Source organism: Astatotilapia calliptera, chromosome 7 (genome assembly GCF_900246225.1).
Source record: "Astatotilapia calliptera chromosome 7, fAstCal1.2, whole genome shotgun sequence".
NCBI lineage: Eukaryota > Metazoa > Chordata > Actinopteri > Cichliformes > Cichlidae > Astatotilapia > Astatotilapia calliptera.
In genome coordinates, this window is record NC_039308.1 from 42802601 (window position 1) to 42819585 (window position 16985).

Genomic DNA, 16985 nt, shown 5'->3' on the forward strand with positions numbered 1-16985 from the left:
CAAGTTGTCAATAAATCTCTTCACTTTGCACGAAAAACAGGTCCTTAATTTCAAAAAATGTTTTGTTTCTAAATTTTCCAGCCAACAGTGTAAAGATGCTAATTTACCAAAATGTCATTAGTTTATGGAGCTGTCCTCATTTTGCTGTAAAGTTCTCACTTGTCTAAAATATCAGAATCAGAATCAGAATACTTTATTGATCCCTGGGGGAAATTATTTTTTGTTACAGTGCTCCATTATAAACCAACATTAAGACAAGACAGACAATACACTAACTAAGAATAGTACAATATATACATATATATACATACATACATACATAAGTCACTCATAGATAAATAGTTGGAAAAGAACATGTGTAGTTGTAGCCAGCCAACAGTGTGGTAAGTTGGATGCGTTGTACAGCGGAGATGGCCACAGGCAGGAAAGATTTCCTGTGTCCGTTCAGTGGTGCTTTTACGGTAATCTCAGTCTCTCACTGAACGAGCTCCTGTGACTGACCAACATGTCCATGGAGTGGGTGGGAGGTGTTATCCACATTGTCTTTCTCTGGGACAGCATCCGCCGCCCCGACACCACCTTGAGGGAGTCCAGCTCCATCCCCACAACATTGCTGGCCTTACGGATTAGTTTATTGAGTCTGTTGGCATCTGCTCCCCCAGCATGCAACAGCATAGAGGATCGCACTGGCCACAACAGACTCATAGAAAATCCTCAGCATTTTCTGGCAGATGTTGAAGGACCTCAGTCGCCTCAAAAAATAGAGACGACTCTGGCCCTTCCTGTAAAGTGCTGTGGTGTTTTTAGCCCAGTCCAGTTTATTGTCAATGTGTACTCCAAGGTATTTATAGTATTTGTTTGTTCTCAATGTAACAACTTCATACATTACATTCATCCATTCATCCATCCATTTTTTCCACTTATCTGGAGCCTAAGCAAAGAAGCCCAGACCTCCCTCTCCCTAGCCACCTCCTCCAGCTCCCTGGGGGAACACCAAGGCACTCCCAGGCCAGCTGAGAGCTATGATCTCTCCAGTGTTTCCTGGGACATGCCTGGAACACCTCCCATGCCATGCCCATGCCCCCTCAACTGCCTCTACTCTGGGCCCTTTCCCAGATGGCTGAACGCTATCTTAGAGAGAAGCCAGCAACCCTTAGAGAAAGCACATTTCCGTTTCTTGTATCCGCAGTCCCATTCTTCGGTCACTACCCAAAGCTCATGACCATATGTGAGGGTAGGGAGGTAGAACGACCAGTAAATTGAGAGCTTCGCTTTTACGCTCAGGTCTCTCTTCATCACAATGAACTGGTACAGTGTCCACATCACTGCAGCCGCAGCACCAGTCTGTCTGCCAGTCCTCTGTTCCCTTCTCCCCTCACTCGTGAACAAGATGCCTGAGAAACTTAAATAGACTTGGAGGTACTGATTCTCATTCCCACTGCTTCACACTTATCTGCAAACCACACTCCAGTGCGAGCTGAAAGCCACCACCAGATGAAGCCAACAGAACCATATCATCTGTGAAAAGCAGAGACGAGATTCTGACACCACCCAAGTGGAAGCCTTCCGACACTTCGGCTTCCGAAATTCTGTCCATAAAAATTAAGAACTGAATCACAAAGGGCAACTCCCACTGGGAACGAGTCAGAAGGATCGAATAGCTCATAGCAACAGGCTACACACCCCACACTTCCAAAGCACCACCCACAGAATACTTAGAGGGACACGGTCAAATGCCTTCTCCAAATCCACAAAACACATGTAGACGGGTTGAATAAACTCTCATGCACCCTCAGGTATCCTTGCTAGGGTAAAGAGCTGGTCCAGTGTTCTACGACCAAGCCAAAAACCGCATTGTTCCTGCTGGATCCAAGGTTCGGCTAATCGATGGACTCACACACTGTGTTAGGTTTCTTGTGCACCACAGAGGTGACATTCTATGTCCCATTCGCTAGTTTTGGTAGCCAGGGATCAGTCCACCAAGGTCTCCACCCTTGGCCACCACCCAGCACACATTGCATGCGACCCCTATGGCCCTTCTTCGGGCTGTGCCCTGCCGGCCCCCATGGGCAAAGGCCAGACACCACCAGGCACTTGCCTTCGTTCACCCTCCCCAGGATTGGTTCCAGGGCGGGGCCCAGTATATCTATACTGGGGCTCCGGGATGATGGACTGTTCCCTAGGTTTCTGTGAATAGGTGTCTTTTGAATCGCTCTTTGCCTGGTCCTTCATCCAGGACCAGTTTGCCATGGGAGACCCTACCAGAGCACAAAAGCCCTCTGACAACATAGCCCCTGGCATTCCTGGGACACACAAACCCCTCAACAGATTCACGGAGGGGTTATGCATTGTATTCAAATATTTAAATACATTATCAATAACCTTGTTGTTGTTTTTTTCTAGATTTAGTTCAAAAATACTCGTCTCTTTTTTCCTGAGACTTGGTGTTTACTCCGTGATCTTAAGTTTGCACAAAGAGGGAAACTTTAACTTCTGTTTTAAACTTCCGAATTGAAAGCCAAATGTCATTGTATTTTATTACATGTACAATGTGCAGGATCTAACCCAACAGTTTTCACCATTTTTCATTTAAAGGTTCCAACATGCATGTTGCCTTTTCCAACATTCACAGGGCTCTGTTCCATGAATTCATCCTCCATAGTCATAATGTCAATGCATGTGTGTATGAGGAAGAACCTTCTGGGGAAAAAAGGACCTGTACTGTGACCTTCACTGTGGTGGTCAGTAGGCCATCAAGCCCTGAAACACAACTAATTTTAGTGCCATTGCTGAGAGTGCACCCAGTATTCACTGCCTAAAATAGGTGTGCCAAGCTTGTAGTGACATACTCATAAATAATTAAGGTAGTAATTACTGCCAAAGGTGCTTCAACAAGGTATTGACCAAAGGCTATATTCATAGCCGGATGTATTATGTTCACATTCACATTGTTTTCATCATTTACTTTTAATAAAGTTACAAGAATTTGAAATTATGTTGAATTTTGAGTTTAAAATTAATTTAATAGGTTTTGTATAAAAGCTGTAGTGCATACTTTCTGGATGCACTGCATACCTGTTTATTTAGTTAAATGTGTTATTATCACAACCAAGAAGTCCAGAAACTTTCTTTTTTGTATTACATAATGGACAAAAAATTGTTATTTGGAACATTTGTTAGTTTTTTGTTTTGTTTTGTTTTGTCTTTTGTCATTGTTGTTTTGTGGGGGTTTTGTTTCCTAGGTGAGCACAGGGCTTTTCCAGTGAGGGACTTTGTCAAGCATGTTGCTGAACTTCACCACACTCAAAGCTTCAAACGAGAGTTTGAGGTATGACAAAGATTCAATTATATAATACAATTTTACAGTGGTGCAATAGTTATAGCACAGAAAGACCGCTTTCATAGGGTGGATTCAAACCCAGGACCTTGTTGTTGAGCTCAGTTTGGATTTGATAAGCAGAAGATTGATGGAATTTTAAAAGTTTTATGTTTGAGTAGTTGTGTGAGTGGTGTTAAGCTGGTTTTATGGTCCTCTCAAATGTGTCCATCCATGTACACTACTGGGGACAGAGGGGGAAAGGGCTTTTTCACTGTACTCAGTGGCTAACTGACTGACCAACAACAATGCAAGCAAGAGTGGCCCACAGACCAGTTTTACTCTCTACTCACTACAGATCACAATGTCGTCTATAAACATCATCAGAATCCTGCCTAACCTCATCTGTCAACTTGTCCATTGGGAATGAATAAATAAATGAATACAGAAAACATTTGGGCAACCGTCATACTGACAGTTCGTGAAGTTGCTTTGAGGCACATCCTATTGTGCAACATCAAAAGTGTGATATGGGTTAACCCTAACAAATCAAAATGCTGATGGGAAAATATTTACAAACAGTTTGATGTGATTTCTCCTTCATGTTTGCAGGAGTTGTACTGTGACATAAAGCTATGTGGATCTGTAATTTGTAATTGTAATTTGCCCTTTTGCACTTCTTTGGTTTTTGTTACGGAATTGTCCTGCTTGTCTGCTGCTGATTCGCCCTCAACCTTAGAAACTGAAGCCCAGTTACGAGGTAAGCCCCTGGCATTTATTCATGTTGTTGCATACCACCAGATGTATATCTGTCTTGTATTGCACGCTGTTTCCTTGTCATAGTATCAGTAAAGCACGTTTACTCTGTGGCAGCAGTAGAGGAAGGCATGACTGCATTATGTGAGCCGCAGGGTTATTACTAAGAGTAAAATGTGTGCATAAAGGTCATTTCTAGTTTCAAGAAATCCAACCAAAATCTGTTGGAAATCTGTTAAAATCTCAAAATCTTTTCTTTTAACCATGAACTGTTTTGGAAAACTAGTTGTATGAAGTTTTAAAATACATACACTATATTGGCAAAAGTATCCACTCGTCTGCCCTCACACGCATATGAGTGACATCCCATTATTAATCTGTAGAGTTGAATATGATATTGGCCCACCTTTTTGCAGCTAAAAAAGCTTCAGGTCTTTTTGGTAAGGCTTCCTACAAGGTTTAGCAGTATGTTTATAGTCATTTTTGACCATGCTTCCAGAAGCACATTTGTGAGGTCAAACACTGATGTTGGATGAGAAGACTCTGCTCTAATTCATCCCAAAAGTATTCTGTCTAGTTGAGGTCAGGACTATCACAGTACCACGCTGAAATTCACTGAGCTCCTGAGCGTGACCCATTCTTTCACAAATTTTTGTAGAAGCAGTCTGTATGCCTAGATGCTTTATTTTGTACACCTGTTGCCTTGGAAGTGATTCAACACCTGAATTTAATGTTTGGATGGGTGAATGAATACTTTTGGCAGTAAAGTGTATCTTAAGAGGGAATCTGATGCAATGTTTATCCTTGATGGTCTGATCCGCAGCTATTGCAACAGGCGTGTGGTAAGTGGTCTTGAGTCGAAAGGCGCTTTCTATCACAAGTTTATTTTACATTGTGTGGAATGTAAATTGAAATCTGCCAGTGTGCAATTGTACTCACTTATGATACATTTACTGAGACTTTAAGTTATCTTTGAAGACTCTAAGCTTTGCTCTGTGTGTGCATGTTTCTAGGAGGCACATATGTGCACTGTGGACATAGTGATGTCTACTGACAACGCAAATCATCCAGACAGCAAGACTGAAAACAGACACAGCAACAATTCGACCTGTAAGTACAGGTTCAGACAGTGTGATGTGCTTCATGTTCAAGATTCAGAACAGTTTCAGATTTCTAACTTTTAGTAAAGGACTTATTTTCATCTCTTAATCACAAATAAGATGGATAAAAGGCATAGCATAGTTATGATTATGTTAGGTATTTTAGGATATTAATTGTTAAGATTTTGCTGAGTCTGTGTGCTCTGCTAGTGTTTATCAGATGCAAATTAATGTTTCTGTTGAGTTGAGGTTTTAAAATATTGTTTTTCAGCCGAAGTTCTTTTCATTAACAGGTACACATAAATACATGGTAAGGTATGTGTGGCCACAATACTCAACAGAGCACCACATATAGATTCTTCCATCACTGAGACTAGTCCCACAGTGCTACTGTTTATGACACACTGAACAAAACTATAAGGATTAGTAGTCACAAAATGCAGTTTTTAATTGATAGTTTCATTTATTAGAGAAAAAAATCTACTTAACCTACCTGGCTCTATGTGAAAAAAGTAGTTGTCCCTTCTTGTTAAATCTTGACTTAACTATGATCAACACGTATTTTTTTTAAAACTGAGTTCAACTTCAATAGCCATGCCTAGGCCTGATTACTACCAGACATGTTGAATCAAGAAATAGCTTAAGTAGTAAAAACATTGTTTCCTTCATTCCCCTACTTACCTCCTAAAAATCAAGTGGATACTATTTTGGAAATAGATCGTTTTGGCAAAAGGCGAATCTCTGTCATATGCAAACTGATATAGAGCTTAAGGCCTATTACTTGGGAAAAAACTAAAAATAATTGGGTAAAAGACATTGGAGTGGATTTATCTGATGATGAGTGGAGATCTTGCTTGAATCATATACATACCTCCTCCCTTTGCATTCGCCATGGTTTAATTCAGTTTAAAATTCTTCATCGTCTTCATTATACAAGAGAGAGGCTTTTAAAATTTTTCCCAGAAGCCAATCCTGCCTGTCCCAGGTGTGGACATAGTCCAGCAAATGAGGGTCACATGATGTGGTCTTGTCCTAACCTGGACAAATACTGGGTAAATATATTCAAAGTATTATCTCACATCAGTGCGCAAAATTTAGTGCTTGATTTCCGCATTGGCATTTTTGGCCTCAATACGAAATTAGTACATCTCAGGAAAATGCCATAGCATTTGCTACATTGCTTGCCCTTAGACTCAATCTATTCCACTGGAAGTCTGATAAGGCTCCTTCATATATACAATGGTTAAAGGAGGTGCTTTTCTTTTTACCACTGGAAAAACTTAGACACAGAGTTCTCTCATCACAACAAAAATTATCTGCGACTTGGAACCCATTTATTGACTATATAAAAACGTATTTTCCAGATGTGTGACGTACATTATCTGTTTGTTTTGTTTCTCTTTACATGAACCTCGGGTGGGGAGGGAGGGGGGTTCTTTTTTTTTCTTTTTTTAACTGTGCTTTATTTTTTTATGTATAATCGCAACGTTTTCATTTTGTTTTGTGACCATGATTTGTGTAAAGCGATTAAATTTAAAAAGTCAAAAAGAAAAAAGGAAAGCTAGAGTGCAGGCTCAAACTGGAAGTTTGTAGTGTCCAATTTCTATTCTATCATTCCAGTTTTTTTCCTTTTTAAGTTGAATATGTAGGCGAAGTATTTCATACGCAGTATTGCAGTTTTTTATGCAGCCAAAACATCAAGATTTAATTTGGAACAATAAAAAATATAACTTCTTTATCCACCAAAAAAAAAAGAATGAATACTGGTGCATTTGTTACACGTTTATATCCAGATGCTGGTCCGGAGATTTAATTCTTCTTCATTTGCTGCACTTTCAGCTGTGGCTGCTTGTTCATTCCTGAAGAGTCAAGACAGCAACTGGGTTTTCAGTTCAGAGCCACAGTAATTAGTTGATTAAGAAGCCTAAAATCAACCAATGAATTAATAAAAATCTTCTGTAGCCTTATCAACACACGGGACTAAGATAAAGCATTAAGCTACAAATTTTGGTTTTGTATATGTAAATGAGTAATCCATCCACATAAAAAGAAGAAAGAAATAAAATGCACTCAGCACTCAGAGTATAAAAACATGTATATAAAAGATGGGCACACACCATGACATCACTCTGTTCTGTGAACCTTTTTCTCACCGTTTTAATCTTTGATTTGAGCATTTTTGTGATTGCTGTCTTTTTTATTTGGAGTCACAAGTGACCAAAATTGTTAAATAAATTTAAAATAACATGTAATTTCAAACTTTAATAAAAGGGAAAAAAAAGAAATAGCTTAAGTAGAACAGAGACAGAGTAAAAGGTTAAAAGATCCCAGAAAGCAACACATCATGCCATAATGTAAAGAAACAGTTGAGAAACAAAGTCAGTGACATGAATTAGTCCAGAAAGAGTTAAAGGCTTTGGGACCCCAGCACAGTGTCTGAAACATACCACCTCTGAATGGCTCAAAACCCTAACAAGTCAGGTTTAGGCAGCAATTAGTTTTTCACATTGGACCAGGTAGTTTTGGGTATATTTTTCCCTTAATAAATAAAATCATGATTTAAAAACTGCATTTGCTGTTTGGTAGGTTCTGTATTAAAATATGTTTACGTTTAAGTGTGACAGATGAGCAAAAAAAAAAAGAAACTTGGTAGGGAGGAAATAGTTTTTAACAGCACTATATGTTTATTTTTGTCAAAAGTAAAGTACAGTAGAGGATCTAGAGTAACTGGCCCATTTCAGGACTTTCCTCCAGGATTACACCCCGAAGAGTTCAGGACCAGAATGTAATTGATAGTCATAAATTCTACACTCTATCAGTCGATGCTGAAGGAGAATGTCTCGTCATGCCCTGAAGCGTTTTAAATTTCAAAATTATATTTAATATCCAATTTATATGGAAGATGTCAAATTTACTTACATGTCTTTATCTAATGTAAAATGAATTCATCTAATTTTTTATCTTTACTGTCTGTGTGTGTCTGTCTTTGCCTGTCAGATGATGATACCCAGGTACACCTCTCACTATTGGCCAACAAAAAAGGAAAAGCAATGGATTACATTAACGCAAGCTACGTGGATGTAAGGAAAACATTTTAATAAGCTACATACAAACTGAGGCCTTCATCCTCACTCTGAAGCTCATTTCTGTTTATTCAGCCTCTCAAACAAATAGTCTGAGGGTATTTTTATTCCCAGAGCCACTCAACACTTCCCTCTAGTCTTCCAAAACCAAGTCAAGTCTCCCTGCTGCATATTTCTAAACCTATTCACGAGAGGGGACCTGCGAAGCTCTCTATTATGCTAGTAACGGCACCAATAAAACCTTATTTCCAACATCTTGTTGTTTTGTGAAAAGCAGAAGCGACACAAAAAGACCTCTCTGCAGTCATGGCCTCTCTGGAGAGCCGGCATACAGGTTAGAGTTGGTAAAAGCACATTGAGAATCTCTACAGCTCCTACTTTTGTCTGCTTTTGGCGCATTGACGACAACTTCATGCTGTCAGTCAACTGAAGGTTATCAAACTATTAAATGGAGTGATTGAACAGCGCTCTCTCCTGAGAACACGTGACAGTCTTTCGTAGGCTGGCCTTAACTAAACAAATCACCAGAATTCTGCCATCTTGACATTTTTGTTAAAAACACACACACACACACACACATATATACACACACATACACACACACGTTTTGTTTGATTTGGCAATTTAGTCTCCAATTTGAGCACCTATACAGGAGCTTTCTTGGGTCCTTTCTCAGTAGTAAAAAAAATCTAGTAAATTTGAGTTGTGGGATTTAGATTGACTGTGAAGTGCATTTAAATGCTTCATTTTCAACAGGAGAACAAATAGGAAGCTCCAAGTGGACTTTGAGGAGAAAATATTTTTGAGCACATTTTGTTTTTAAAAATCAACTACAACAAGAAAAACGTTATCATAAAAAAGCTACAAATTCTAGTGAAACAGGTTGAACTCGTATTAGACTGAACACACCAGGAGTAAATGAAAATATGCTGGTATTCCTGAACTACCATCTCTTGTAGACGTGTTTCTAATTTTAGAGATATTGCACAAATCCTAAATATTGATTTAATATGAGCTTTGAAATATCCTGATCAAAAATGACTCCTAAGGTTTCTGAAAGTGTTACTGAAGGCCAAGGCAAGTCATCTACATATTCGTCTCCATTTTAGAAGGAGGAAATTCAAAAGACATGCCTGAGTTTAACTACATGATGTGAATCATCTGGCTTCATGGATAGATAAAGTTGGCTATCATCTGCATATTGTATGTTATTTATTCTAATAATATTGCCTATTATTTAAATGTATAATGTCAATAGAATTGGTCCTTGACAAAAAGAAGACTCAACATTTGCATGAACAACCTGGATAGATATAACTTAAACCACTGTAGTGCAATTTCTTTAAAATTTAATTAATTAAAAAGTCTGTAGTAAAATATTGTGCTAAGTGTTATCAAATGCTGCACTGAAGTCTAGCAGGAGTCTGACAGTGTGTAAGCTCACTGTCAGAGGCCATAAGAGGTCGTTAGTAACCTTTAGTAGTGCGGTTTCTCTTCTGTGATTCTGAATCCTGACTGAAATTCTTCAAATGAACCGTTCCTCTGCAGATAATCAGTTAACTGGAGGATGTTATAAGGCCTTGAGGCAATCAGATGTAAAACACAATATTCACGAGTGTTTTAAATCGTAAATTCTTTTTTGCCTATTTTTGATTTCTAATATTGTAATACGTTTTGGTTGGTTGGCCTTCACCTAAAGTTATTTATTAGTAATAATAAATCCAGATTCATAAAGGAATGGTGCAACTATACTTGAAATAGCTATCAATGTGGTGTTTAAGCATTCAGAGCAAAAACTCTAATGGACAATCTTTTTATTATCTCATTGTTTTTCACATTGCAATGTAAAAGTACATGAACACAACAAAGTCAGCAGAACAAATTTCCCATCTTGTACTTAGTACATCTTGCACATACACCTGTGACATTCTGATTTGCCAAAGATCATGTCAGCACTTTGTGTTTCTCAGGGTTTTAAGAAGCCACGGTTGTACATTGCTGCTCAGGGGCCTGTGAGGTCGAGCATTGAGGACTTCTGGAGGATGATATGGGAGCAGAACATCTGCATCATCGTCTTGATCAGCAACCTGGTGGAGAAAGGATGCGTAAGTGTCTCGTCATAGTTTCTGAAATTACATTTATATTTTTGAGTTGAAATATATATGAACATAATCTGATGACACACACAGAGTGAACTTGTGTTCACTCATGTTGGTCAGTAAAGAAAGAAATGATTCTGTAGTTTTAAAAAATATATTTTTTACACTTTTACAGTACTCTTTTATAAATATCGATCAACCAAAGAAGAATCTTTTCCATCACATTTCTTTTAGCATTATATGCATGTGTTTACTGTGTCTTAGAGAATATATGATCAGTACTGGCCACTAGAGGTGCAGGAGGAGTACGGCAGCTTTCTTGTGACTGTGAAGAGCACTAAAGTCCTCGCCTACTACACCCAGAGAACCTTCACCATCAGAAAAATCCAGGTAAAAAAGGTCAGCCTGTAGCAGTCACCCTTAAGTATCCTGTGTAATGACAGAATTTCACTTCATTTTCTTTTTTATAGCTCTAATTTGCAAAGATGATCACTTCAAGAGAAATAAAGACCCTAAAATATTAGAAAGGAGTTCCCTTAATGGGAACCAGTTGGGGTGAGGGGAAAGAGAAGAGAGTAGAGAGACTGCACTACATACAATATATTTAGATTTTCATGTTAATTGTAACTAGGCCAAGTAGGAGTGGCAAGAAATTATTTTAGGGTGGCAGTACCGCAGTAGATCCATCCATGGATGGCACAAGTTAGAATTTCACAACTCGAGTGATGTCAGTGAGTCACTGTTGGTATCTTCCTGTTACTGACTGCTTTGTTCTTGTCCACCTGCAGAGTTCTCAGAAGGGGCGGGCCAAGGAGGGGGCTAATGAGCGGACTGTGACACAGTATCATTACACCCAGTGGCCTGACACTGGCGTTCCAGACTTAGCTCTGCCGTTCCTCTGCTTCATCCGCAAGTCGTCCAGAGCCAGGACAGATGACATGGGGCCACTGATGGTTCACTGCAGGTGGGAACTGCCAGAAAGAGTTAAAAATCTCATTTTCATTGGCAGCTGAATATATATTCTTAACTCTAATATTCTCTTTGCCGCGCAGGGCTGGTGTTGGCCGCACGGGCACATACATTGTCCTGGACAGCATGCTGACGCAGATCCAAAATGAGGGCTCCGTCAACATCATGGGCTTCCTTAAACACATTCAAACTCAGAGGAAATGCCTGGTGCAGACAGAGGTCACCCTCATTCCTGTCCATACACACCCACACCTATAGCCAGTCAACACACCATCCATTTACTACCATTAATAATAATACTACTAATAATAATGACTTCTTTGTGGATGGTAAATCCTGAGTCTCTACATGGCAAGTTCAGTGTCATTGATCTGTGCACCCAGACTGGAACAACTGACATTAAATTGGAACCAAACACAGATGCAGCCCAGAAGATTAAAAAAATAAAAAACGAGAACCTCACTGGCAATACTTAGATTTTTCTTCAAGCAAACCCATGCCTTGGTATGCTGAAGCATTAGCGGTGCCTTTCACTGGAACTAAGGGGTTGAGCCCAACTCCTTAAAAGTAACCCCATATCCACCAAACATTACACTTGACAGACTTATCCATCGGGCTGTCAGACGGAGAACCATGATACAACCATGATTCATCACTTTTCACTGCATTACGCCGCTTAGATGCAGCTGCTCGGCGATGGAAACCCACCCCATGAAGCTCTTTATGCACTGTTCTTGAGCTAATCTGAAGGCACATGTGGTTTGAAGGTCTGTAGCCATTAACTGCTGAAGACGTTACACACTATCCACTTCAGCATCCGCTAACCCTGCTCTGTGGCTTTAGCGGCCTACTACTTCAAGGCTGAGTTGCTGTCATGCCCAGTCTCCTCCACTTTGTGAACCGTAGTAGTGAGGACATTTCCCAACTGGACTTGTTGCACAGGTGGAATCCTGTCACGGTAGCATACTGAAATTCACTTCAGTGCCTCAGACTGGCCCATTCTTTCACAAATTTTTGTAGAAGCAGTCTAACAGAGGTGTCTGATTTGATATCCTGGTGGCCACCTGAATTCAATGGTCTGGATGAGTGAATGATTACTTTTAGTAATGTAGTGTAGCAGTATGATATAGAGGGGTTACAGTCATTTTGATCACTGTTGTATACACCCTCTACATTCATTCCCATAATGAGTGTATATAAACCCCTGACCACAACTGTAGACCTTTCTTTCAACCATATTTTGATTCTGTGTAGAATTAATAAAATAAATTGAAATGATTGCTAGAGATCTTGTTAAATATAGCACTGAACAGAATATTCTTCTCACGAATACAGTTTTAGTTTCTATCTATATTTTTCACTGGCAGGCAGAACTAGAATGCATTAACAACCTTTTTTTTCACAAAAGTTCGTCCTGATCCCGAAGTCCCAGAAATAATCAACTTTGAATTTTTGTGACTTGTTATTTTCTGACAGCCATCTTGTTTAATTCCATCTCCCATTTCTAAGGCCCACTAAGGTTATGATGGTTTGTCAGTTTCTATTTCATGGCTAGAACTGTATCAGGTATAAATTTAGGACAAATAAACAGAAAAATAGGGAAATAAATTATGCTGCTCCTGCGACAACTTTGCCTCGCTGTTCTAAGCCCCTGCTATAAGATTAGCATGTGCACATGCTGAAGCCACACTGAAAATAAGTCTGTGATGCTTTTTGGCCTCAAACAGGACAAAATCCAAAGCCTAGAGATAACCTAGATATAACACAAGGTGCTGCCCCCCACTCCCAAGAAAAGTTCAGCAACATAGAACAACAGAAGATGCCATCAGCAGTTTGTTTGCTTCAACAGGGAATAATGCCAAAACAACAAACAATCAGCAAACATTTTACAACAATTTATCTGATCCTAACAGGACAGCGAGTCTGTACTTGCTGAAAAGAGGTCAAATTTGTCCTCTCAAACCGAGTCTGCAACTGGAGGAATAAAAATTAAAGCTGTTGGGAGAAGTTTATTTTAGAGTTTAATTTTAAAATATGCTGCAAGTGTCACATTTTCACTGATTCATTTATTTAAAGCAAATTTTAAGTGTATTATAGATTTATTGGTGAGATGATGTTTTATATGTGCAGCTCGTTAAACTGCACATATAAAAAACACTAAATGAGGCACAAACTATGTGTTACATCGTGACAGGAATGTCTGGGTATTAATTTGGTGATTCAGAAAATGTATGAAATGATTGTATGTCTGAGTGTCTTTACATTACTGGAATTGTGGCTACTAGAACAAAGACCACTCACCAAAAATACCTTAATTAATCGGACTAATTTGACATTCATCTGCATCAGACTGTCAAACTCCACATCTCCTTTATTAGACAGTAAGATTTTTTTAATGTTCAAATGAATAGAGTTCAATGTTTAACATTTTAAACTTCCTACCTGGCTCAGTCTCCTGTTATGAGGCTGTTAAAAAAGTTTCAATGACAAATTTAAACGTCCTGTTTTTTTTCTTTCTGCAGGAACAGTATGTTTTTATCCACAATGCCCTGGTGGAAGCCATCTTGTCTGGTGAGACAGAGGTGGCAGTGGCTCAACTGCATACGTACGTGGACAAGCTGATGACCCCAGGGCCTGATGGAGGAACAGGGATGGACAAACAGTTCAAGGTAAGCCTTACTCTCAATATGTTTCATTGAGACAGACACAGTCTCAGGCAGTCTTCATATTATCATAAACTATTATCATACTTATTATCAGACATCTTTTAATGAAAGATGGGTTTTTTTAGTTGTTTACAGTTGTTTACAGGTTTTTGATGTTTTCCACAGATGGTTTGTTACACCAATCTGAAGCACTGTGACTATTCCACAGCTCTGCAGGACTGCAACCACAACAAGAACAGGAACTGCTCGGTGATACCCAGTGAGTCTGACACACTCGTCAGTTGCAGCTGAAAATACTGCACATACACAAAAACATCTGTCTGCACAAACATGTTCTATCTCATATTGCAGTTGAGAGGTCACGAGTGCATTTGCCGACAACAGCAGGGGAAACATCAGACTACATTAATGCATCATATATCGCAGTAAGTCATATATATATATATATATATGACTCTGTGTGTATGTGTATATAATTCATCAGTAACAGCTACCGTTTCAAGTAATGAGGTCAGTAAGTGTGGCTGACATGTTCCTCCAGGGTTACAGGCACACCAAGGAGTTCATCATTACCCAGAAACCCTTGCCTGTCACCATAAAGGACTTCTGGACAATGATATGGGACCACAACGCCCAAGTCATTTTGTCACTGCCTGGGGTGAGGAACCGTTCTTTTTAAAGACATCCCTGAAAGAATCTTGTGACTACATCCTCCTGGGGCTCTTTGTACCTGTTTGTTCCTTTAATTCAAATGTTATTTTAATATTTATTTTATATCTCAAAATATCTTTTCTGGTTTAATATTTTAATGTTTTGTGGAAAATGTATTGAGGTTTTCTTGACGTGTTAGCCCAGACTAGCGATCTGTTCAGGGTGCACCATGACCTTTTGGAGAAAGTCATGCTCTCTCTACAGTATCATGGTACATACTGTAATTACAAGCAGCCAGTTTGGAAAAAATGTAGTTGCAAGTTGGAGATATCTGTGAATTGTCACGAATGCAATGTAATGATTTCCTGTGTTGGTAGATGGAGGAAGAAGCAGAGCCATTTGTTTTCTGGCCTTATAAAGGGCAGCTGATCAGCTATGAGATGTTCACTGTCACTCAAAAGAGTGAGACTCATGTTTGTCTGTCCAACGAGGACCTGCTGGTAGTTCAGGACTACATACTGAAAGCTACAAAGGTTAGTAACATGGCAGTTTGAATTCCCTCTAAAAAATGTATCCCAGCTTTAATTTAAAACCCACGCCCATAAGAATAGTTGTCATGTGGACATGAAAACTCACTCTCATGACTGACTGTGACTGATGTTTGCTGTCTTTTCTTATCTTAATAGGATGACTACGTTCTTGAGGTGAGACACTATCGTGCTCCCAACTGGCCAAACCCAGACAGTCCCCTCATTTCCACCTTTGAACTTTTCAAACTGATGAAGGAAGAGATCCTCACAGAGGACAGCCCTACTGTGGTCCACGATAAGTAAGACCCTTGGACTACTTACAATACTGTCGTCTGGTCTGATACTTGTTTTGTAATCTTTATATTATTCACGATCCATATCTATGCATCTGTCTGTCTGTGTACCTACCTACTCAGGCCTTCTTGTCCAACCTCTGAACCTCTTGTCTGACCTCTCTGTCAGGGTGCTGGTTCAGCATTTTGAGTTTATTCTGTTTTGTGATTCTTTGTATTATTGGTTTAGGATCAAGTTTTATTCCTTGAGTTTAGTTCCTTTTATGTTTTGAGTTTTTTTGTTGTTTATTTTTCAGTTTACCTGTTTTTATTCATGTTTGTTAGCAGCCAAAATACAGTGAGGAACATAAGTATTTGAACACCCTGCAATTTTCAAAGTTCTCCCACTTAGAAATCATGGAGGGATCTGAAATTCACATTGTAGGTGCATTCCCACTTTAAAAAAAACAATTAGGAAATGGCACTGTATGATTTTTAAAGAATGTATTTGGACACCTGAGAAAAGTAGTGTTAATATTTGATACAAAAGCCTTTGTTTGCGATTACAGAGGTCAAACGTTTCCTGTAGTTCTTGACCAGGTTTGCACACAGTGCAACAGGGATTACAGCCCACTCCTCCACACAGATCTCCTCTAGATCTGCCAGGTTTTGGGGCTGTTGCTCAGCAACATGGAGTTTCAGCTCCCTCCAAAGATTTTTTATTGGATTTAGGTCTGGAGACTGGCTAGGCCAGTGGACAGGTGTCTTTAAAGAGCTCAGACAGGTGCTAATAATTTAGATTAATAAAGGCATAGTAACAGGTCTTTGAGAGCCACAATTCTTGCTGATTGCCAGGTGTTCAAATTTTTATGTGCAGCAGTGCAATACAAATAAATTCTTTAAAAATCATACAATGTAATTTCCTGAATTGTTTTTTAAATGCTGTCTCTCACAGTGGCAATGCACCTACAATGTGAATTTCAGACCCCACAATGATTTCTAAGTGGGAGAACTTCGAAAATCGCAGGGTGTTCAAATACTTATGCTCCTCACTGTAAATGGTTACACTTTTTGTTAAAAATCAATTTTTGCCTTTGATTGTCTGCATTTGGGTCCTCATAAAAAGCTGCATGGTCTGCAGCCACAGACCGTGGCACTCCCAAATGCGCTTCTACAAGAATGGTCAAACATTCCCATAAACATACAGTTGAAGCTGCAAAGGGTGGGCTGACATAATATTTACCCTAGGAATGAAGACAAGACAAATTGATATGCATGCGATGGCAGACAAGCAAATACTTTTGGCAATATAGTGTATATAGTGGAGATGGGAGTTGTGGGTGTATGTGTGGGTGTGTTTGTGTGTGTATATAGATAAGATAGATATAGATATATAAAGAGAGACGTTGGATGTCGGACTGGAGAATAATAAAAAGGCCGCTAGAAAAGCTGCAGCCACCAAATATCAGCAGAGAATAACCTAAGTCCTAAGGCGTCAGCTGAATCGGAAGAACAAGATTCGTGCAATCAACACATACGCCCT

The 16985-nt window shown here is 39.3% G+C and overlaps 1 protein-coding gene across 6 annotated transcripts in view; it reads left to right on the plus strand.

Annotated features, from left to right (window-relative positions):
* Nucleotides 1-16985, plus strand: part of LOC113026289 (receptor-type tyrosine-protein phosphatase zeta-like) — a 93020-nt gene that overhangs the window by 70382 nt on the left and 5653 nt on the right. For 3 of the 6 annotated variants that reach the window (XM_026174882.1, XM_026174885.1, XM_026174886.1), the window contains 14 exons: nucleotides 3243-3328; nucleotides 4056-4076; nucleotides 5086-5182; nucleotides 8170-8252; nucleotides 10226-10360; nucleotides 10619-10753; nucleotides 11143-11318; nucleotides 11407-11542; nucleotides 13846-13992; nucleotides 14155-14248; nucleotides 14341-14414; nucleotides 14531-14647; nucleotides 15018-15173; nucleotides 15327-15469. In XM_026174882.1, the coding sequence (XP_026030667.1) occupies nucleotides 3243-3328; nucleotides 4056-4076; nucleotides 5086-5182; nucleotides 8170-8252; nucleotides 10226-10360; nucleotides 10619-10753; nucleotides 11143-11318; nucleotides 11407-11542; nucleotides 13846-13992; nucleotides 14155-14248; nucleotides 14341-14414; nucleotides 14531-14647; nucleotides 15018-15173; nucleotides 15327-15469 (1600 nt within the window). Of the gene's footprint in view, nucleotides 1-3242; nucleotides 3329-4055; nucleotides 4077-5085; nucleotides 5183-5465; nucleotides 5488-8169; nucleotides 8253-10225; nucleotides 10361-10618; nucleotides 10754-11142; nucleotides 11319-11406; nucleotides 11543-13845; nucleotides 13993-14154; nucleotides 14249-14340; nucleotides 14415-14530; nucleotides 14648-15017; nucleotides 15174-15326; nucleotides 15470-16985 lie in introns of those variants that run through there. The other 3 variants (XM_026174883.1, XM_026174884.1, XM_026174887.1) reach the window with 3 other exon arrangements.